Raw genomic sequence first — 23,648 nt, forward strand, 5'->3', positions numbered from 1 at the left:
GGAAGAAAATCGACTTGTTTGAGCTGTGGTGCTGGAGAAGGCTTCTGCGTATTCTTTGGATAGCAAAGGTGACCAACAAGCAAATACCGGAGCGCGTAACACTAGACATGTCACTTAGAAGGAAAAATCATGAAACTGCATCTGACTTACTGTGGCCATGTCATGTAGAGAAAAATTGGCAGTAAAAGGAAACCAGGCTGCCTAAGAATATGGTGGCTGGACACCATCAAAGTTGACACCACCAGAGCACAAAAAACCTCAAAAGAAGTAGTGCAAGATCAGAAAATGTGAAGAGACCTGGCCCATAGAATCACCAAAAGTTGGAAACAACTGAATGGATAACATCGTGTTCAAGCAAGCAAGAAGGTGTCTGTGCCATAAAGGTGATGTTAGTATCATATGCTGAATCACAAATTAGATAACCACATTTTGACTTAATGTGTTATGAGCAACTAACTAGGGTGGTTAGTTTGTGGTTCTGATGGAATCTGGACCAGAAAATTTGAGGTATTGAGTAAACCCTAGAAATACATTTATGGAAACACAAGTCGGTTTTGTGGTCCTTGGTCCTTGTCTTGGATGATCTGTTCTACCTCTTAATTTCAAATACATACTCAAGATTCATTTATAATCAAGTTTATAAAATGAATGCTCCCTGGCTTTGAAATATATCTTAGAGGAATTGCATTTACTTTCTCTGCCTCTAGAAGAGCAATCAAGACACATTTCTTTTTGTCATGCTTTTAATGCTGAATCAACTATTCTGATATTTATTTTTTTATATTTACTTTATCGTTTTTTATATTTTTTATTCCATCTTCTTTACAATTGGCAAGTTTCAGTACAGGATTCAGACTAGTATAAATCAAGTAGATAATAAATACCTTGTTTAGGAAAAAATCAAGGCTGCAAGAATTGTTCTATGTGCTAACCCAAATGCAACTGATAGGTAATATAAAAATGTATCTGTAAGTCTTTGTATGTTAAATTATATGACAATAGCTAAATAGCTATTGTACTCAAAAAAACCCACTCGAGCCAGATCTAGTTAATCCTTGGATGGAAGGCCACAAGGAAATCTCATGTTTAACTTGGGATGTAAGATTCCCCTCCCCCCAGATTTAATAATTTTCTAAGAAGAAACTTTATGAGACACCCCATTAATTTTATATATACTTGGTTGAATATGATCGTGGTGCCTCCGCCTTTTCCATCCTTTCACTTGTATCCTGGACCCTTCAGGGTGAGATGGTTTTAGAGATATTGATAGAAATGCCGGGGCAAGTCGAAAAAGCATCCGACAAAGGACTTCCTTTCGCTCTGAAAGAGGCAAATTCTGCCTAGTATGCAAGCATTAAGGCTACTGCAGCTCTGCAAAACCACTGCCTTTTAAAAGCCGGGATTCTGAAAGCAGCCAGTTAGAAAGGTGGTCAAAGAAAGAGGATTCCATCACGTGATTTAAAAAAAAATGCCGTAAAAATTAAACCACGGCTTCCTAAAATACCATTTCTGTCACTGGATAAAACGAGGAGGGCGACTCAAGCCAGCGAGCAACCCCGATCCTCCAGCCCCAACAAAGTGAAAGGAGGAGGAGCGCGAGAGCAGCGCCCGCCCGCGTCTCTTTTCCGCCCCCGAACAGTGCGTTTCTCCTAAAGGCCTCTTTTGTTTGACGCGCCCGCCCGCTCGCTCTACCTCTTTCCGCGGCGCCCCTCCCATGCCCGTGTTCAGGGAGGGAGGGAGCGACGGAAGAGGCGGCCATCTTGGGCTCCCTCGCCGGGGCTGTGCGTGTGCGAGCGGCGAGGGGGGGGAGGGAGGGAGGCAGGCAAGCCAAGGCTGGGGTAAAGGGAGTGACTCGCTCCTTTGCGGAAGTGGTGCCTTCACTCCCCCAGAGTGGAAGGAGAAGAGAGAGAGGCCCGCGGGGTCGTCGGCACCTTTCCTCAGCGGCGTCTCAAAACCCGTGGAGGATGGCAGGGCGGCTCCCGGCCTGCGTGGTGGACTGTGGCACCGGGTGAGCCCAGAGAGAGAGAGAGAGAGATGAATGGGCGACTGGGCGCGCGGCAGCGGCGGAGGCTGACAGTTGGCTTCCAGCGCCGGAGAGGGCGGGGAAGGGAAGCGGCCGGGCTGCCTCTGCCTTTCATTGGGGCGCGTGGAGCGAGACGGGGCTTCTCTTGCCGTCTCTTCTCTCCCCCCCCCCTCGCTGGGCATGGCAGGGCTTTCTGCCCCCTCACTTTATCGATGCCATTTGAGGGTGGCAGGTGTGGGGGGGGGAAGGAGGAGGAGGAGGAAGGGTATTCCCGACTGCCGGGCCGACTGGCTTCTTCCCGGCAGCTCTTTTTCTGCCTTTCGGCGTCGGCCGTCAAAGGCGAGGGTTTTTTTTTTTGTGGGCAGAAGGGGAGAGTCCACGCCCTAAACTGCCTGGGTTCAAACCGGTCCTCTCTTCTCCCCGTTTTCCAATCCTGCGGGAGGCTTCGGCCTTTGCCAGAAGGAAGGTTTGCATTGTCTCCTCCTGATAAAAGTTAACCGGAGGTGGCCAGCGATCTTAATTCATTGTGTGGCTTTGCGAGGATGACAGAGCACCTTCCGCCGCTGGGAAGGAGACCCTTTTGGCCCGCTGAGTCTAGCATTTCCTTTCTCTCCCCCCCCCCCCAATTCTTGGAGGGAGGAGGGTTGCAAGAGATTGGATTTGGATTTTTGCTGTTGCATCGGTCCAAGGCGTTTTTTCCTGCATTGCTGTTAGGATGCAATTTTGGAGAAGAACGTCTGCAGCCTTAATTTCGTTTAGGAAATAGCCATGGGGGGGGGAGGTTTGAAGAAAAAAAAAAAAATCAGCGCCAGCCTTTCTCAGGTCAAACTGGCCTGTGTATAATTTTCAACTAAGTTCAGTATACGGGGACGAGGGGAGCCTTCAGATTGGTGGCTTCCTTTTGCAGTGCCATGATTTGTCCATATGTGCCATTTATTCAGCATTACTTCTCTCTGTGTGGGTGGAAAAAAAAAAAGTCTGCCCTCTCTTAATGAGCAAGCGCAGAGGAACTTCCTTAGTTTTGTCAAAGGCGCTTCCTCCTTTCAGGCTTTTATACCTTATAAGGCAGTTTTCAGTGACAAACCTGAACCAAATCCTTTTGAGAAACTACTTTTCTTATTTTGTAATTACTAATTAATGTGGAGAAAAGGCGCTCAATGTTGCTATTTTCTAACATGTCCCTCATAGAAAAGAACTTCAATGACATTTCTTTCAGGGAAGAGCAGGCATGGAGGATGGCATTGGAGATTTATCTAGGAAGCAAAGACTTCCTGGTATATAGGTACTTTATGTCCTTCATTACAGTTTCTTAAGGAACTGAGTTGAGGCGACTTCATTTTGTGCTTTCACTTTGCTTCATGCTAATAAAGATGGGTTTCATAGAAAATTCTGCATGCAAGTTGATCATTGCAGCATTAGCTCAATATAATTGCAAGTAAAACACTTCTAACTAATCATTCATCCATCAGCCATAGTTTTCTGTTTAAAAATGGTTAATTACATTAAAAAAATATTTTGAGAAATGTGTCATCAAACAACATTCTTTGGAAATTGTGACCTTACCTTTCCATTTGAAAAACAAAGCAAAACCTAAACATATCTATATAAGGAATATGATTACGATAGTTCACTAAAATGGAGCACAGAATATACAGTTGGATGTAAAACTGCAGTAAATTACAACTTGTACTGGTTGCTGTTCTGCTGCCTATAGTAACAAGATATGTGTAGGTACATTGCAATTACAGTACAGTGTTCATTGTAATACACTAAAGAACATGTCCTTTTTTTCATACAAAGCTGTTTTTGCATATTGAGAGGCTAACTATACCAATAGGGATCTCTGGTGACATGTTTCATTTATAAATTTGTGCATAAATCAAAATGATGAGAAATAATCAAAAGAGGAAAAGGATTTAATTTTAGATTCTGCAAAGGGGGCTATCCAGTGAATGCACAGTCATTGGTGTGCAAAGCGCAGCATCTTTTAATTAGTAACTATGATTACACAATTACTAAATTGAAATGTGTCAGTGGCCCTGAAAAATCTGGACTCTGAGATCACAAGCTTTAAAACATTAGATCTGAACATTAGAGAATTAGAACTCCAATATATTTTAAGGATGCATCTTTTTTATAATCTCTTAGTATCACTGTGTAGACAGACCCTATCTTTTTCTTGAGGTGATTATATGTGCACATATAAATTTGTGCACGTTTCCACTGTATTCTGCTAGTCTTACATATTGGTCTCAAAATATGAGGTGAATAGGTTGGAATATTAAAGGGAAAAGGCTAGATAGCCTGTTATGCTAATATGTGCAATATGAAAATGTTTTAAAATTGCTTTAGAAAATTTGTCACATATTTATGCCTTATTAACTTTGGATACAGTTATAAATATTTGAATAATTACTAATTTCCACTGTTGGTTAAAATGTTTCATTATAGTATTGTACACTTTTTGCAAATGTGTTACTACATTTATGATTGCTGTAGTTCACAGTTAAAAGTGCAAAGAATTACAGGTAGTCCTCAACATACGACAACAATTGAGCCCAAAATTTATGTTGCTGAGTGAGAAATTTGTTAAGTGAGTTTTGCTCCATTTTACAACTTTTCACCTCACATTTGTTAAGTGAATCACTGCAGTTCTTACATTAGTAACATGGTTGTTAAGTGATTCTGGTTTCCCCATTGACTTTGCTTGTCAGAAGGTTGCAAAAGAGGATTACATGACTCCGGGACACTGCAACCATATCAATATGAACCAGTTGTCAAACATTCGAATGTAAATCACATGACCATGGGGATGCTGCAATGGTCGTAAGTTTGAAAAATGGTCATAAACCATTTTTTCCAGTGCAACTTTGAACTGCCATTAAATGAACTGTTGTAAGTTGAGGACTACTTGTAGTGGCTTCCAGGGCACTTATATTTTGCAGTATTCACTTTATGTCCAAGAGATGTATTGGAGAACAGCAAAACTAAAATATTTCCTATTGCATCAGGAATACATTGAGGTTCCTGAATTAAGTGCATGAGAAGTCTTAAAATGTGAATATTGAAGTAAAACATTAGAATGTGATTGGCTTGAAATGTTGAAGTATAGCTTAATTCAGACATGAAGTTAAATCAGGTTTACTATATGAGTTTAAGTATGGACTACTAGATGATACTAATCTCATCTGCTTTAATTTGGAATCCTGCTTTAATTTGGAATCCTGCATTGATCAAGAGATTAATGACATAAAAGTCTGCCTCCAATTCTGGGATTGATGACATAAAAGTGCTTCAACTTCCAAGATTCTGGGATTGCAAAATGATGTTTGAATATTTGTGAATGATTTGAATATGTACCTAAAATGTGCTTACTGAATTACATTTAGAGAAAAGTAATATTCCTGAATTTACCATATTTTATAAATTTATTATATAATCTTTTTCATTTGGATATCGGGATGTATAAATGAATGTTTATTATGGGTTGTTGTTGATTAATATTTTAAATTACTTTTGAGATGAAACATTCTATGTGATATATTACTAAATGTGATTCAGATTGTAGTTGCCTTAAATGAGAAAACATGTTGCATGTGCATTTATCAATATATTTTATAAAAATTGTGCACTTGGGTGCTTATGCACAATTCCCACTAATTTTAGTGCTTTTAAATATGCGTGAGCAAGCCCAGAATTATTATACATGATAAAAATAATAGCTGCAGAAAAAATGGAATTAGTAAAAACATGAATCAAAAGTTTTATAAGTTTGTATCTTTAGGCCAAGCTGCACAAGTGATGTTGCATTGTATAGTAAAGACCACACTCCAGAAGTAGAAAGGGCAGGAAGACCCCAATGTGGTAAATGGTGTTCAGAAATAAAATAGTGCATAAAGCTAAATTGTAAATTCATCACTGAGGGCTCACTTTTTTCACTCTCGCTGTAGGCCTCAGAACTCTTTCAAGATGTCACAGTATGTCACAGAAGTGAGTACACCCCCTCACATTATGTAAATATTTAAGTATATCTTTTCATGTGACAACATTGAAGAAATGACACTTAGCTACAATATAAAGTAGTGAGTATACAGCTTGTATAACAGTGTAAATGTGCTGTCCCCTCAAAATAATGCAACACACACCAATTAATATCCAAATTGCTGGCAACAAAAGTGAGTACACCCCGGAGTAATAATGTCCAAACAGTGCCCAAGTAGCCGTTTTCCCTCCCTGGTGTCATGTGATGTGTTAATGTTACAAGATATCAGGTGTGAATGGGGAGCAGGTGTGTTAAATTTGGTGTTATCTCTCTATCTCTCTCTCATACTGGTCACTAGAAGTTCAACATTGCACCTGGCAATGAACTCTGAGGATTTGAAAAAATGAATTGTTGCTCTACATAAAGATGGCCTAGGATATAAGAAGATTGCTAAGACCCTGAAACTGAGCAGCAGCGTGGTGGCCAAGACCATACAGCGGTTTAACAGGACAGGTTCTGCTGAGAACAGGCCTCGCCATGGTCGACCAAAGAAGTTGAGTGCCTGTGCTCAGCGTCATATCCAGAGGCTGACTTTGGGAAATAGACGTATGAATGCTGCCAGCATTGCTGCAGAGGTTGAATGGGTGGAGGGTCAGCTATCCGTGCTCAGACCATACACCGCATACTGCATCAAATTGGTCTGCAGGGTTGTAGTTACAGAAGGAAGCCTCTTCTAAAGATGATGCACAAGGAAGCCCGCAAACAGTTTGCTGCAGACAAGCAGATTTAGGACATGGATTCCGAGAACCATGTCCTGTGGTCCGATGAGACCAAGATAAACGTATTTGGTTCAGATGGTGTCAAGCATGTGTGGTGGAAACCAGGTGAGTACAAAGACAAGTGTGTCTTGCCTATAGTCAAGCGTGGTGGGAATGTCATGGTCTGGGGCTGCATGAGTGCTGCCGGTACTGGGGAGCTACAGTTCATTGAGGGAACCATGAATGCCAACATGTACTGTGACATACTGAAGCAGAGCATGATCTCCTCTTTTCGGAGATTGGGCCGCAGGGCAGTATTCCAACATGATAATGACTCCAAATACACCTCCAAAATGACCACTGTCTTGCTAAAGAAGCTGAGAGTAAAGGTAATGGACTGGCCAAGCATGTCTCCAGACCTAAACCCTATTGAGCATCTGTGGGGCATCCTGAAATGGAAGGTGGAGGTGTGCAAGGTCTCTAACATCCACCAGCTCCGTGATGTCATGGAGGAGTGGAAGAGGACTCCAGTGGCAAGCAACCTGTGAAGCGCTGATGAACTCTGCCCAAGAGGGTTAAGACAGTGCTGGAAAATAATGGTGGCCACAAACAATATTGACACTTTGGGTCCCATTTGGACATTATCAGTTAGGGGTATATTCACTTTTGTTGCCAACAGTTTAGACATTAATGGCTGTGTGTTGTGTTATTTTGAGGGGACAGCACATTTACATTGTTTTACAAGCTGTATACTCACTATATTGTAGCCAAGTGTCATTTCTTCAGTGTTATCACATGAAAAGATATACTTAAATATTTACAAAATGTGAGGGGGTGTACTCACTTCTGTGACATACTGTAAATATTCCACTCATAAAGCTATTCCCAGTAGATAATATAGAATGGTTAAAATAAGATTGAAAGAAAAGTTGAGTGGTTATTATTTGGGCTTGCTAATAAAACTAATTTTCCCAAGTTTATATTATCAAAATCTACCTTGGTTTAGGACTTTGGATGATTTTAGGGATATTGTACACAGAAAGGCAAGGAGAACAGAAGACATGAAAGTTCATTGTGTGTCTGGAAAACCATATATTATTTTACGTAGACCAGTGTGCCAATAGCTAGTCAGAAATAGTTTTCCCAGCATTGCTTACTAAGTGCATGAACTAACTGCCTGAACAGTTACAACTAACAATTACTGCAAAAAATGTGCTTTATTTTAGGAAGACACTTAGAACTTGATAGCATACACTACATAGGTCTCCTGCCTAAATTGCTTTTTCTGAACATTACAGAATGAATAATCTCATGTTGAAAATAGGAAACATACTTCACTGAGTGACTGTGAGTTAGTCACTCCTCACCCAGCCTACCTCAGAGTATGGTTATAGGGGAAAATGGAAGAGCATGTGCTTCTATGCTACATTGAGTGTTTGGAGGAAGTTGGGGTATAAAACTAACACACTTATATCCTCTCTTTTATGCAGTACAATAAATTATTTGTTTAGCAGCCCCCCCCTTTTAGTGGCTGTAATAGATTATATTTATGTACAGAGATCCCCCCCCAAATATCAGCCAAATTTATTGCTTCAAAGTCTGATTTTTAGAAAGCAGCTAAACATATATTAATTTTGCATACTAATAGAATAGAATGTTACATAATTTGTGGTTAGTGTGTGTGCGTGTATGTGTGTGTGCGTGTATCTATATATGTATGTACCCTAATGCTATCAAGTTGATACGTTTTAAGGATTTGTAAACTCAATAAATATGCTTAATATTATAAAAAAAAATCATAGCCAATTAATGATAATGTATTTGTAGTATTTTAATGATAGCAATTCAGTGCTGTAAGTACATAATAGTACAATTTTTACATATATCCTGCTTTTCTAAGATTTGTTATTTTCATCATTTTTATCAGATAGCAGTGTTAGAAAGCACAATTGACTATAATCCGGTATCTCCAGATATATTGAAAAAAGATATCCTTGATGGAGGTTCAAAAAACTCAAGATTGTAGCCCCTGCAGATGTCCTTGATGTTGCAACTATTGCTACATTTATTTCTTTACATCATACCTTTATTATTTATATAAATAACTTAAGACAACAAATATACTTAATACTCCTTCCTCCTTCTATTTTACCCACAACAACAACAACAACCCTGTGAGGTGGGTTTGGCTAAGAGAGAGTGACTGGCTCAAAGTCTCCCAACTGGTTTTTCAATCTAAGGCAGAACAAGAACTCAATCTAAGGCAGAACTGGGAAAGATTGCATTATGTAATCCATAAATATAAATAGTGATGACTTTAATGATCCTTTAAATATTTTGTTTGCTTAGTAGGTATAATGATAAATATTTATATCCTATTTATCAGGTCAACCTGCAGTAAAGGATAGTTTATTTTATTAACATTATTTAAAATAATCAAACAATGGCTTCCCTAACAAGGGGAAATAGAACTACTTTTTTTGCATCATTAAAGCACCAATATTTTCAGCTTGCTGGAACAAACCAAAGTGTTTCTGTGCATCCATGCACTTGTAATCAGTTAGGACTCCATTTGAAACAGCTGTAAAAGCCTTTTAAACAATTGCTTTGTCCATATTACTTGTAAACAAATAATAGTTGCCAATATTCCCCAACATTGATATGCTGTGTAGAATTCCTTAATAACTGTTTTAAAAACTGACAATTAGAATACATAGTGCGGTATATAGAATCAAATAAAACCTATTATATGGTGAATAACCATAGTAAAAAAATGTTCAGTAAATGAAGCATTCTGCAGAGTTCATTTGTGAGTTTACATGCCTAATTCAGCAGTAAAATATTCCATGTGATTTCAGATCCGGTACAATGTTACAGGGGCTCCACTTGGTAGTACTTGAATATCTGTAACATACTGCTTTCTGTGAGTCTTTTCTTATTTGCTAGCTGTGAATGTGAGAGTTGTAGTCCAGCAAATTGGGAAGATGTTAAAATATGTCAGACTGGACAAAGTCATTCAGATGAAACTCGCATGTATGGAAGTGAATAGGTCTGTTACTTCCTATCACTTGAATTGTTGTTACTTTACAATTGTCTCATTATAGTACTGACAGAGTTGGGCATGCATCATTATATGCACGTTCTCTCCTGTCTTTCTCAGATCCTAATTCCAATGTAATTTCAAAGGCTAAAATATATATTTTGATGCTTTTTAAAAATTGTAACACTCCCTCCAGCTCTAATCTCTTCTCCTGTTTCAGTGTCGGCCTGAGTCAACTGAGGCAAGTGAGCTGACTGATTTGAATAGCTCTATGCTAGGATTACCAGATCTGGAATCCAAAAATCCAGAAATCAACCAAATGCCACCTCAGATGCTATTATGGATCAGTGATAGCCATTGATAAGAAATTTATTGCTTAAATTTTTAATCTTGAGTGTTTATTAGCCCCTATAAGTATACCTACACTGGGCCATTAGCTAATATGTAAATATTATTTGAAAAGACTAATATTTGTTGCAACAGTAATTAGTGAACTGAGTAAGCTAGTCTGTGGTTTGTCTGTTGCCTCTATTCCCTCTTCCTCTTTATAAATTAACAAAGGGTTATTTGTTTGCAACCTTGAAGTATCAGTTTCTTCCTCCAACTTCACAGACTTTACAAATGGCAGTTAGAGTTGTTCCTTATTTTAAATCCACATTAGTTTAAGTACTTAACTAAGAAGAAACCTGCAGACCAATATGCACCATCCAGCCAACAATTATTTGAAAAGGTATTTTGATGAATGTTCTAAAGCAAAACCTACTTTTTAATAAATGAAGTAGATATTGCTTGTATTGTTTATATGAATTTCACATTTACCTAAATTAATTTTTAACTGATTTGAGTGATATCACCTTGTCCTATATATGAATAACTTCAGAGCAGGTATTGGTTAGTTACTATTTAGCAAGACTTGAATAATATTTGCATTCTAAACAAATTATTTCTTCAATAACATTCTTAGCTGTAATTTGTCTATTAAATTTTTATTAACTAGCTATATTGGAGAATTTCAGTTTATAATATTAAACCATTAATAATGTGATTAAAAACTATAACAAAAAATAAATGTGAATAGCTACCCTGTTTCCCCCAAAATAAGACATCCCCTGATAATAAGCCCAATCGGGATTTTGAGCGCATGACAATAAGGCCAAGCGCCTATTTCAGAGTTCAAAAAAATATAAGATAGGGTCTTATTTTCAGGGAAACACGGTGTATATTATCACTGGTGCCAACCCAAAAATCTAATAACATTTAACTTTGAGACCCCAGTGGAAATTTTTGTCTTAAAAACTTTAAAAAAGGGTGAGCACCAACTGAGCCTCTGTGGAAGTGAGCCAATTTCCTGAAGTGCAGTCCATCACAGAGAAGAATTTTTCCCAGGCCTCTGCCATTAGCACCTCTTGAATCTGGGAAACGCCCAATATTCCCTTTTGGGATGAGCACACTGGACAGAAATCAACCAAATGCCAAGAACCAACTGGACAGGTTGGTTCTATTTGGAGGACATGTTCCTGCAGATGTAGGGCTTTTAAGGTTAATAACCACACTTTGAATTACAGCTGAAGCTAATGCTATTCTGCAGAATCGGTGTTATGTGCTTGCAGTTGTTCTCATCTGCTAATGTGAATAGTTTCATCTGTACCAATTTAATTTTCCAAATAGTTGTAGTAGTCTGTTGTGATGCTAGGAGTGTGAATAAGCATTACCAGAGTCCCTTGCAGGTATGTAGATTTAAAACTGGTAAATCAGACATAGTTGGTTTGTTGGTTAACAATCATGTTATTGATCATTGAAATTAAATGACTTAGTGGCTAGGAAAACAAGTTTAAAACATCACAATAGGAAGAAGATCAACATTAAAAAAGTGATGGTGAATTCAGACATCTGCTTTCTAGATCCATGCTTCTGCTGGCTAACTAAAGCTGCCTGGTGGTGATGGGAGGTCAGGGTTCTAACAGCGGAATCCCTCCTTGAGTGAGGAAGTTGTTCTTCTACCTCTTCACCCTCTGGTTCACCCTCTGCTCAAGAAATCACAATTGGACCTTACCATACTGGGCAATTTTTAGTATTATGCAACCTCCTCCTTCTGTACTGTGGTTACAGTACAGCCTCGGGACCCAGGATAAAATGGATTAATTGGACCCCTTTCAGTTAGGATTCAGGCCTGAGTATAGGTCAGAAATGGCTTTGGTTCATTTTCAGTAACCTCTTCAGGAGACAGGTTTGGGGATCTGCATCCATGCTTGACCTTTTGATGGCCTAGGTACCATTGGTCATTATATCCCTCTGGATTGGCTCAGAGAGTTGGGGGTAGGTGGCACAGAGTTGTACTGGTTCACCTCTTTCCTCAATTTCAGTTGATGCTAATTAGGCAGATATCTCACCTTGGCCCCCAGTATGTGGAGTGCTGCAGGTTTTTTGCTCTCTGGTGCAAAATACAGTGGCATGGACAGTTATATGTACAGCTGGAATGACACATATTACACCGATGCTCTGAGCTGCATTAATTAGTTGCTAGTTTGCTTCCAGGTTCAATTAAATATGCTGTTTTGACCCTTAATGACCTTTATTATTGGGGTTGGATTATTTGAGGGACAGTCTTTTCCTAGTTACTTCTGCCCATTCCATGAGGTGGATCCCATCTGCTAAGGAACTACACCTGGTGGGACCCAGGATGTAAAGTTTTTCTGCCAAGGCCCCTGCCCTGTGGAACATTATCTCCCCCAGGGTGAAATTGGCTCCATCTTTTGGAAGTTCCTCAAAAACTCTGCAGCATCACTTGAACATCATCAGCATTGGCAGATCAGTCAGGTGCAAAAGGCAGCTTTGCTTGTAACACCTTACATTAGGGGTGTTAAAACAAGGCCCGGGGGCTGGATCTGGCCTGAAGAGTGCTTAGATCTGGCCAGCAGAGACACCCTGGAAACAGCAAAGGACCAGCCCGCGATGCCTGCAGACCACAGGCAGCCTTCCCAAGCTCCATTTTCGCTGGCAGAAGGTTGCAGGAAGCCATCGCAGCTGAAAACGGAGCTCTGGAGCCTGTTCTTGCTGGCAGAACGTTCAGGCCACCACAGGTGCCCCCGACACAAGTGACATCGAGCTGGCCATGCCTACCCTGGCCACACCCACCCTGGCTCCCCGAGGTCAAATACAACCCTTATGTGGCCCTCAATGAAATTGAGTTTGATACCCTTGGCTTATATCCTTACTTGGAAAGTGTTACAAGCAAAGCTTATCCTTTTAATACTATCAAGCAACTGTATGTGCTTCTCCCAGATCCTTAGCAAGGATTCAATAGGTGGATAAAAATATCAAATCCAGTCCAAACATTTGGCTGACTGTTTGTCAAACCATAATAATGTTTTTAATTGTAGATTATTTTTTTGAAAAAATACTTTATGGTCTTTATTGTACCTGGCCCAGAATCACAGTTTGTGAGATGGGTGGCATATAAATATGATAAAAATAACAGTTCAAAACAAACATGGACTGATTAGAATAACTGTTCAGTCCATGATAAGAGGTCATCTGTTATGCATTGCAGGTCAGGCCAGAAATGCTGTGGAACTCCTGACTCAAAGTTTAAAGGCAGTGAAAGTCTGGATGGAACAAGTTGGAGCTGAGTTTCAACTCTAACAAGCAGCGTTGTTATTTCTCCAGGATACACCTTCTCAGTAGAAGTACCATTTTTGAGAAATAGTCTCGCTGTATCATCAAGCTGGCCCTCCCTAATCACATTTAGAAAGATGCTGAAAACAGAATTATTCTATCTATCCCTGTAGTCTCATGTTTGTTAAAAAGTGGGAAAGAAAAGAACAATTCCTAATAGCATAGTAGCTATTTAATTATTCAGTGTGTTTCCTCTGTATTGAATTGGAAACAATTGGAATATTTTATCCTTTCCTCGCAGTGTAGCCTGATTCAGTTCTTTAATTTAAAAATCTAGGAAGGTAAAAGGAACTTTTTATCTGATCCTGCAAAATGGCATTGGAATGCTCTAGTTTCAAATACTGAATCAGATATAACAATTTACTCTGTGTAAGCTAAGTTGTATATTACTTACTCAGAAAATATGAGAGTATAATATATTGCCAATAACAGATTTCCAAGATAATTAAGATTAGTGTTTGTTATTAAATTGGAAATTAAAGATGTCCCATGATAATTCTTCAAAGAATTGTATATCTTCTTTTTCATGATTTAAAATAATGCATTGAGATAAAAAAATCCTTAAATATTTTTGATTCAATGCACCTTTTTCTTTGAAAAAAATCTAGATCTATGTATTGCTGAGTATCATTACTTCTCCTGTTGTTCTTGTCCATTAGTTTCTTGCACAATATAATTTGATATCCATCTTATTCTGAATGAGAAATTACTGTTTAAAATGAATTTTAGATCTTTGAACAATAAAGTAGTAAAAGACCAAACAGGCTTGGTATTAGGTGTCCTCAGTGTCTGCCAATAACCATGTTTATTTTCATGATTCATTCTTCTACATTTTTGCTAGAGTAGCTATGAATATTTTTAGATATGCTGAACTGTGCAGTATAGACTTTACTGGAAATACGTATAACATTTTTCTTCTAATCCTTAAAATACTTTGTAGAAGATAATTTCCTTCACAAGATACTAAATTTTATATAGTGAATAGTATTTTGTTTTAGTTTTCCAAACTTATCATTTCTGGGTGTTGAAGTATTGCTTGACTTATGTTTCTTTATTGGAACTTCTTTCGCACTAACAGTCTGATCTTGAGAGTCTTTCTTTAAAGTAACTCCTGATTAGTTTAGTAGTAGTATGGTATCCTGCAAATGAGCAAGTGTAGAACTAAATACTAAATTTTCAGTATTTCAAAATTTACTAGCACATGTAATCCTTGGTTAACAATTGTTCTATTTAGCAACCATTCAAAATTTAAGATGGCTGGAAAAATAATTTTATGACCAGTCCTCATACTTATGACTTTTGCAGCATCTCTGCAATCATGTGATTGCGATTTGCAAGCTTTTCAACCAGTGTGTGTTTATGTACTGTTGAAGCATCTTGAAGTAATGATTGCAATTTGGAAGCTTCACAGCTGGCTTTTGACAAGCTAAGTCAATAGAGAACCTGGCAAGTCGCAGTCATGTGATGTCTCCCTAAACTGTGGGTGATTTGCTTAATAGCCATACTGGGACTGATGTTAAGTCCGGCATGATCAAGTGATGTTCCATTTAATGACCATGTCACTTGGCAATGGAATTGCTGTTCCCAATTGTGGCAGTTAAGTTAGGACTACCTGTACTTTCCAGCATAAGATTTCTCATCTTAATCTTTACAGATAACCTTCTTGTGATCAAAATTTGGGTGCTTGGCAGGTTGCCCATGTTTATGATCTCTGTGCAGTTCAACTGCCCCTCCCTCATCTTTGCCCTTTTGGCAACCCTAATTTTTACCACCCCTGCTGTCTTTTTCCTTCTACTGCTGATGAGGTACACCTGGCCTCTTGCGATCTCTATGCCAGACATACTTCATCAGTAGCAGGAAAAAGAGGATTGGGAAGGTTCCTTCCCCCTTCCTTCCTTCCTTCCTTCCTTCCTTCCTTCCTTCCTTCCTTCCTTACTTCCTAGTGGCTTCAAATTAGCAGTACATCAATAATAAAACAGATACCGTGTTTCCCTGAAAATAAGACCCTGTCTTATATATTTTTTTGAACCCTGAAATAAGCCTTTGGTCTTATTGCATGCGCTCAAAAGCCTGATTGGGCTTATTATCAGGGATGTCTTATTTTGGGGAAAACAGGGTAGATGATGGTAGGTAGGTAGGTAGATAGATACACACACACATATATATCCATGTGTGTAGGTAGGTAGGTAGGTAGATAGATACACACACACACACACACACACAATAAAAACCTGGCACCAAAGTGAAGATTTCATATGCAGTCTTCTTATCCACCTCACCATATCCCATACCTGGGGAGAAAGCCAGGTCTTTTCCAAAGTTTAGGAGCGTAGAACCCTGCCAAACTTCAAGAATTGTGTAAATAAGTCTTGGGACTATGTCTATTCACCGGTTTTATTTTCTAACATCTTTGGGGAACTCAAAAGACATTCTCTTAAATAGAGATGATAGCAAAACTTGGTTATTTGGTTTCTGGGATGCCAGCTTCGCAATCAATATTTTAAGATAAGCTTTAAAAAAAAAAATATGAGCAGGGATCCTGACAAGCACTAAGAGTGCCCATAGTTACCATAGAAACATATTGCCTGTTTCTCTCATATATAGTTCACAAATTAGCTTTTTAGGTAAAGATATAATAGTATTGTACTTACGTAGCATCATTATATGAATGACTAAAGACTACATGACATACAAATAATAACCCTAACCGTCTTTTATGACTGATCTTTAAAAATGTCAGGTACAGGAAAAAAGAGGAGGTGGCAAATTATTCAGATCCAACATACATATACTTCATTGAATGCCAGATGGTGAGAGCAAATTGGATTCTGAAAAATAACAAGTAGAAAGGCATTTTAAAAATCTCCATGAAAATCTCCTGCTTTTAATTAGGGAATATGGCCCATATGAGAACAAAGAGCAATCAATGGTGCAGCTATTGCAAAGGGAAAAGATGTGATATTTATAGAGAAAGGTGAAAGTTGATGCAGAGAACAAAGACAGAGGACAGATGAACTGTTGAATAATATGAATGGGCAACAAAGCTGGAGCGAGGGATAGATTTGTTAGGTTGTGCAGTACTAAATGTGACTGAATCCATGTAGTGGCTAGTATACAGTAGTGGCTAAAATTGTGGAAACCTTTTGGGAAAATGTATTTTTGAGGTTTGATGTCTAATAACACCACTTTTTTTGGAGTAGTACCATAAGATTATATATCAATGGAAAGATAATTTAACCAAGAATATAATGCAACAAAGGTTGTTCAATTATCTGTATTCCATGAAAAGATATAGCCAAATAACCAGAAAAAGGAAGCACAACTTGCTTAGGTTGATATCAGGTAGCTTTCCTTCATCTGATTGTATCCAGTGAGCATGAATGTTTAGAGACAATCAAGTGTCATCTTGTTTTAGCAATGAGCCAATCAGATCACAGTAGGATTCAGTTATTGATGTCATGTATTGAAGTTGAGAGGAGGACATTTGTCAGTGTGTTATGTGATCACTATCAAGTTGGTTGGGGTTTTTTGTGTTCTTCATTTAGTGAACTTGTAAAATGTAATAAAATTAAAGTAATGATGCAAAGAGTTGTCGCCCAGAAGGTGATGTAAAATAGTATTATTAAGTGAACAAGGTTAAAGAAATTAGTAGAAAAATTGGTGGAAATGTGGCATTTCTAAGTTTTTGAAGAGGTATAAGGAGACTCAGTCACTACAAAACCACACTGGTAAAAGCAGGAAAAGGTGCACAACAGCAAGTGATGATAGAAGAATTAAGAGACTGTGCCTACGTGACAGAAGAAAATCATCTGGGTGTATACAAGATGAAATGGCACAATGCAAATGTGGAGTGCAAGGACTGTTCAGTGCAGACCGTAGGATTTTGGCCTAAAATCTAGAATTCCACAAAAAAGCCACTTTTATCTCTCAAACAAAGGTTAAAAAGCATTACATTCTTGATTAAATTACCTTTCCATTTGATATATAATTTTATGGTACTACTCCCCCCCCCCCCAAAAAAAAAGTGGTGTTATTTGCCATCAAACCTCAAAAATACACTTTTCCCAAAAGGTTTCCACAATTTTGGCCACTACTGTAGTAAGGTACATTGCTTATGGACACACGTTGAGAATTTTTGGCTTTATAACTAACACTGTGTTAAATATCAAGCAATCCTGGAAACAGTTATTTAAATTTCCAGCCTCTCAGCAAAATATGGTATTTGTTTATTGCATTTATATTCTAACTTTTCTTTGGGAATTCAAAGAAAAGACACAAAGGCACAAAGAGAGAGCTTCTCTCATTTTATCACTACATCAAGAACTCTGTGAGGAAACTTGAGTTAAGCAATTGACCCATATTTATTTCACAAACTCCATAGTTAAATGGGAAGTTTCACTCGAACGGCATTTAATAATGACAGAAGATGATGAGGCTGTAACTGAAACACTTGATTTCAGTAGTGGAATAATGATTCCTCTATTTCTTAGGGGGGGGGGTAAGATATTTGTCTTTTTTTTTTTTTCCTTAACAGACTGTTAATGTGGGGCTAGAAATATAAAACCAGCCAGGTCTCAAGACACATTTATTTATTTATTTGCAGGACTTACAAGCGAATCATATGGTTTTTAAGTGAATTTGGCTTCCCCCATTGACTTCATTAGTTTGAAGGTCAGAAATGGCGATAAGTAACAACCCCCCCCCCCCCGTGTGCTGCAATCAAAAATGGTGATCATGTGACCGTGGGGACGCTCCACAGTCATAAGTGCAAGGACTATTTGTAAGTCAGTTTTTTCAGCACTGTTGTAATTTCAAATGGTCACTTAAAAAACTCCCTGTATGTGGTTGCCTATTTCATATGATGACTCACAATAATTCATAAGGGAGTGGTTTTAATTACAGGCAGTCCTCAACTTACAACAGTTCATTTAGTGACCGTTCAAAGTTACAACAGCACTGAAAAAAATTACTTGTGACCATTTTTCACATTTACGACTACTGCAGCATCCCAATGGTCACATGATCAAAATTCAGGTGCTTGGCAACTGGTTCATATTTATGATGGCTGTAGGTCCTAAGGTCATGTGATCAACTTTTGCAACCCCCCCAAATAGGCTCTAGATTTATTAACGTATTAATGTATGCCGATGATTTAGTGTTGTTTTCTAGAACCCAAATAGGAATGAGGAGACTTCTTGACAAGCTCATACGTACAAGCTGTACTGCAAACCACTTGACTATAAATGTAGCTAAATCAAAAGTTTTAGTCTTTGGCAACAAGAATAAAAAGCACAATTGGCAGATTAATGACACAAAAATTGAGCAAGTTACCCAATATACTTATCTCGGAATTGTTTTTTCCAGTGCAGGAGGTTGGACTCCGCACCATCAATACCTTTCTCAAAAGGTCAGAGCAGGAGCAAGCCTTGTATCCAAATTAAGTAAACGAATCCAACCAACCTCCATTTTACCTCTTCGTAAAGTCTTTCAGGCTAAACTTGTTCCGATCATGCTCTATGGTGCTGAAATTTGGGGTCTTACAGAGGCCCCCATATTAGAGAGAACTCAAAATAATTTGTTAAGGAGGATGCTTGGGGTAAACAATTCCACTTCAGCTGCAGCTGTCAGAGCTGAATTGGGACATTTCTCACTGTACATCTATACAATCACTAGGGCGGTAGCCTACTGGCTAAAAATGACCCAGATGGATGCCAGCAGACTCCCTAAAATATGTCTAGAGGAACAGCAGATTTCAAATCCTCAAAGGTATTCCTGGCTAACCCGGCTGTCAGAAATATTGAACCAATATGGCGTAGGGTTCCCGTTGTGTGACACACTGAACCAAGTTAAACAACGGATTAAAGATATACATGGGCAAATGGACATGGCAACTCTTTCAACTAATCATTCCCTTAAACTGCTGAAAGCAGTTAAAACAACTTTTACTCTGGAAAAGTATTTACATTTAGAAATGCCATCAGTGGAGAGACAGTTATTTGTTAAGTTTAGATTCGAACTTCTAGATACCAACGTTAGATTCGGCCGCTATCAGAAAATCCCATATGACAAAAGAATATGCATATGTGGGGTAAACGTCGTGGAGGACACGGCACATATAATATTTGAATGTAGTCTCTATCAAGAAGTAAGAAAACAATATCTGTCCCCAATTATAAATAAATTTCCCCACTGGAATATAAGCCAAAAATTAGCATTTCTGTTGAGGGCTGACTCTCCTCCCCTGGTAAGAGCGATCACTCGATACCTTAAAAGAATGACAGCAATACGAGCCAGTTATATCAAAAAACATTTTATCGATTGTAAGGAAGATGAGCTCAGAGAGGAGCTATCCTATTTGGGTTATCTAGTCTTGGCAACTTAGCTATTGAAATTTGATATTGTAAAATTTTAATGTCATCCATCATATATTTTTAGATTGCTATTTTTGTAACTGTTTTATCTTTTTCCCTTTTTCTTTTCTGTTTTGTTTGAAAAGGCCTTCGGGCTATTCAATAAACTATACTATACACTTTAACTTTTGCAACCTCCTGACAAGCAAAGTCAATATAGAAGACAGGTTCATTTAACAACCATGTTACAAACTTAACAAATGCAATGATTCACTTAACATCTGTGGCAAGAAAAGATGTAAAATGGGGCAAAATCACTTGACAAATGTTTCAATTAGCAACATAATTTTTTGGTTCAATCGAGGACTACCTGTATATGGCCCATTAGACTAGTGTATTCTAAAAGGAAAAGCTTTTTAAAAACTTGATTGTTCAGTTGCAGTGAAGCTTTAAACATGGTTGAGTGGGTGTGCCTTACTACGTCTGTATCTGGCTGCCACATTTCACAAGGAGTTCTTTTAACAGCTACAGTCAGTGTCAATTCTGTAAGGCAGCTTAGCAACCATAGCTATCTTGGTTCTCTAATTCTAATAAATAAGTTATTCAGCAGCAAAATAGTCCCAATGATTATATAAAGTCAGAAATGTGGGAGATATATAAATGTTCCCTTATTGGAATAGATATAGCCCAAGTCCAAGAAAAAGTTTCAAAGAAAGGGTCTCAGATGTTGCTGCCCAAGATGATACCACATCTGTCACAAATTAGCCTCCCAAATAGAAAAGTATTTAATAACCTTTTAGACTAGCTTTTCACCAGAGCACATTTTAACAACTAGATTCTATGATAAGGTATGGAAGATTCCAATTCAGGGCTGTGGAGTCGGGAGATAAATGTTCCGACTCCGACTCCAGGTACCCAAAATTTCCTCCGACTCCTCGACTCTGAGTCCACAGAACTGTCAGGGCTATGGGTCGGGAGATAAATGTTCCGACTCCGACTCCTCAGTTTTCTGTACCTCCGACTCCGACTCCAGGTACCCAAAATTGAGTCCGACTCCGACTCCTTGACTCCGACTCCACAGCACTGGATTCCATAGAGTTCTGATTAAAAAAAGACTATGAATAGTGCACTAGCTGTTAAAGACATATCTTGCTTTGATTGCAAACTCTATTCACTCAACAAAACTGAAAATTTCTTGCAGGAAATAAACCTGCATATCCCTAGCAAGATAGCATTTTTATATCAAAGACCATTTTGAAGAGAATAGACTATTTAGAAGAGATTGGGATCAATTGGAAGGGTGACAGTTTATTATGAATATGCCCTACTATTTTCTCTATTGTTTTAATAGGGGTTTTTTTGTTGTTATGGTCAGATAATTAATCAGTACAAGGTGTTCAGTATATCTTAGCATTGTCACTTGGAACAAAAATATTACCTTGTGCTGCCTGACTTATGGGCAGTTATATGGACTTCTACCCAGTTCTTATGGGTATCGTTTTGGCAGATATATAGTTGGCATCAGCACTACCTTTTCAGTACAGTCCTGAAAGATTTAGGCTAATGACTCTCAGTGAGGGGACTGTGTCTCTGATTAATATTTTTATACATTAATATTTGATCATGTGACTTTGATTTGTAAATACTGCAGTTTTGCTAATCTTTTTTAAAGTAGCTTGTTTATGTTGCTTTGTCTTACAGGTATACCAAACTGGGATATGCTGGTAATACAGAGCCACAGTTCATCATTCCTTCATGTAAGTGTTTTGGGGTACACTGTTGTATTAAAGGATGTAACTGCATTTGTCACTTAATTTAGCTCACAGTTTTAAGAATATTCATACTTTTGAAATTCCATTTAAATGAGGTTTTATACTGTACATGATAGATTTTTTTGAAACCACTTTGAATGTGTTTTCAGATTACTAGATACACTTAGAATTTACATAATGTATGAATTTATAAGGAGGCAATATTATTTTCCCAGTGAACTTTTTGATCATTGTATTATTTGGCTAATGGAAAAACCTGAAAAAATATGTAATGGCATTAGTATTGAGTTCATTTAAGCCCCCTTTTGCTATTTTATAAAACTATGTCTTTTAGCCAAAGTTATTCTGATTAGGATATAGAGCAAAACTAACTATCTGTTGGAAATTTTTATCCTTTCTGGTAGTTTGGCACTGGTTGAATGATTAGTTGAGTCTTGATGGAGCAGGACAATTCATTTCACTGACTAATAAATAGAAGCAGGTGCGATTAGAACAAAAGATGATTAAATGAGAAAGTTTTATCAATTGTCAGGAGAATTGCAATCTTGGCTCTTCTACTGAACCAGGATTTTATCATTCCCCTTTCCTCTTTTTGGTGCTTGAGTATTCTGGATTAGTAACAGCATTATTCTACTGTGGGAACCAGCTGGTATTAAATTGCTGCTTTGGTTTGCCTTGTCTGCATAGCTGTTTATCTTTGGAAGCCTTTTCTGGTTTTTCCTTTCTAAATGCCATGTGGAATTTGGATGTATTCTGGGGAGAACTGCTAAGAAACATTAACAATAAATATTCTGGAGGTATTCTCTCTTTTCTTTCTCTCCAGGGAAGAACAGATTATATCTACCTTTTGCACTACTATTCTAAAGAGGTGTGACATCAGTTGATGAAATTAAATATGGGGATTTTTTGGTTCTTGAAGACAAATTCAGGAATAATTATACTAATTGCCATTGCTTTTTTCATTCTGTCATTCAGAATACAACTAATCAACATCTTTCTCCTTCAGCATTCTCAGACTGTCAATGAAATGATAACTTCATTCCGTGCTCACGTGGCATTCCTTATTCAATATTTCCTTAATTTCCCCTATAAATACACTACTAATATATTATTATGAGCTTAAAGAGATGCCATTCTATGTAGTTTTTCATAACAGTTTAGTTTAACCTATCCCTGGTTATTAAACATGCCAAAATAAATTACAAAAAATACAGGGAACAAATGTATGAGAAGCAAGAGAAGGGGCTATGTCATGCCATTGTTTGATGGATAAATAATATTTTCCTTGGTAGCAATAGCAATGGCACTTAGACTTTTATACTTCTTTACAGTGCTTTACAGCCTTCTCTAAGCGGTTTACAGAGTTAGCATATTGCCCCCAACAATTTGGCTCCTCATTTTACCTCATTTTATCAGAAGGATGGAAGGCTGAGTCAAACTTGAACCTGATGAGATTCTAACTGCCAAATAGCAGGCAGCCGGCAGTCACAGAAGTAGTATCCAGTACTGCACTCTAACCACTGTGTCACCATGGCTCATGATGATGAGTTGATGGTGAGTTGAAGTAGTTAAATGCTGAAAGAAGTCAGAATGTGGCCACTGGTGAATAAGAGAGAAGAAACAGTATGCTGAAGTAAAAGATACAGGGATTCAAAAGGTTACATTGAACATAGACCATCCCAAAATAAATCAGAAAACAAAAGAAAAAGAAAAACAAAGTGAGAATTGAACAGGATCAGTGCTACCACAAACTGCAGGATGTTTGAAAATGAGAACTGGAGTGATTATGGGTAATGATGCCTGGTTGAACCCCTTAACAAGCTCTTATATTGTCCTAAATTTATTTTATTTTGATTTATTTTATTTTATTATTTTATTTTAAATATTTACATAGCCATCCAGCTTATATCAAACTCTGAAATGATGAAAAAGCATACTTGGCCTAAAAATGTCGTTATGGGATAAGGATTCTTGCAGTATTTTGTGGCAGACCCTACAGTGTCTAGAGAGTCATTTATTGTGATGCTTTAATTTGAATACTTGAAGTG

At 38.0% G+C, this 23,648-nt stretch overlaps 1 protein-coding gene across 1 annotated transcript in view; it reads left to right on the forward strand.

Moving 5' to 3' along the window:
- Positions 1-1,783: 1,783 nt before the first annotated feature.
- The window catches only part of ACTR3 (actin related protein 3), a 38,663-nt gene continuing 16,798 nt past the window's right edge, over positions 1,784-23,648 (forward strand). The window contains exons 1-2 of the mRNA XM_070948273.1: positions 1,784-2,008; positions 21,530-21,585. Of these exons, the coding sequence (XP_070804374.1) occupies positions 1,965-2,008; positions 21,530-21,585 (100 nt within the window). The 5' untranslated portion in view covers positions 1,784-1,964. The remainder of the gene's footprint in view (positions 2,009-21,529; positions 21,586-23,648) is intronic.

The sequence above is a fragment of the Pituophis catenifer genome, unplaced genomic scaffold (assembly GCF_029215685.1).
Source record: "Pituophis catenifer annectens isolate HBS135680 unplaced genomic scaffold, rPitCat1.0.hap2 SCAF_1, whole genome shotgun sequence".
Lineage (NCBI taxonomy): Eukaryota > Metazoa > Chordata > Lepidosauria > Squamata > Colubridae > Pituophis > Pituophis catenifer.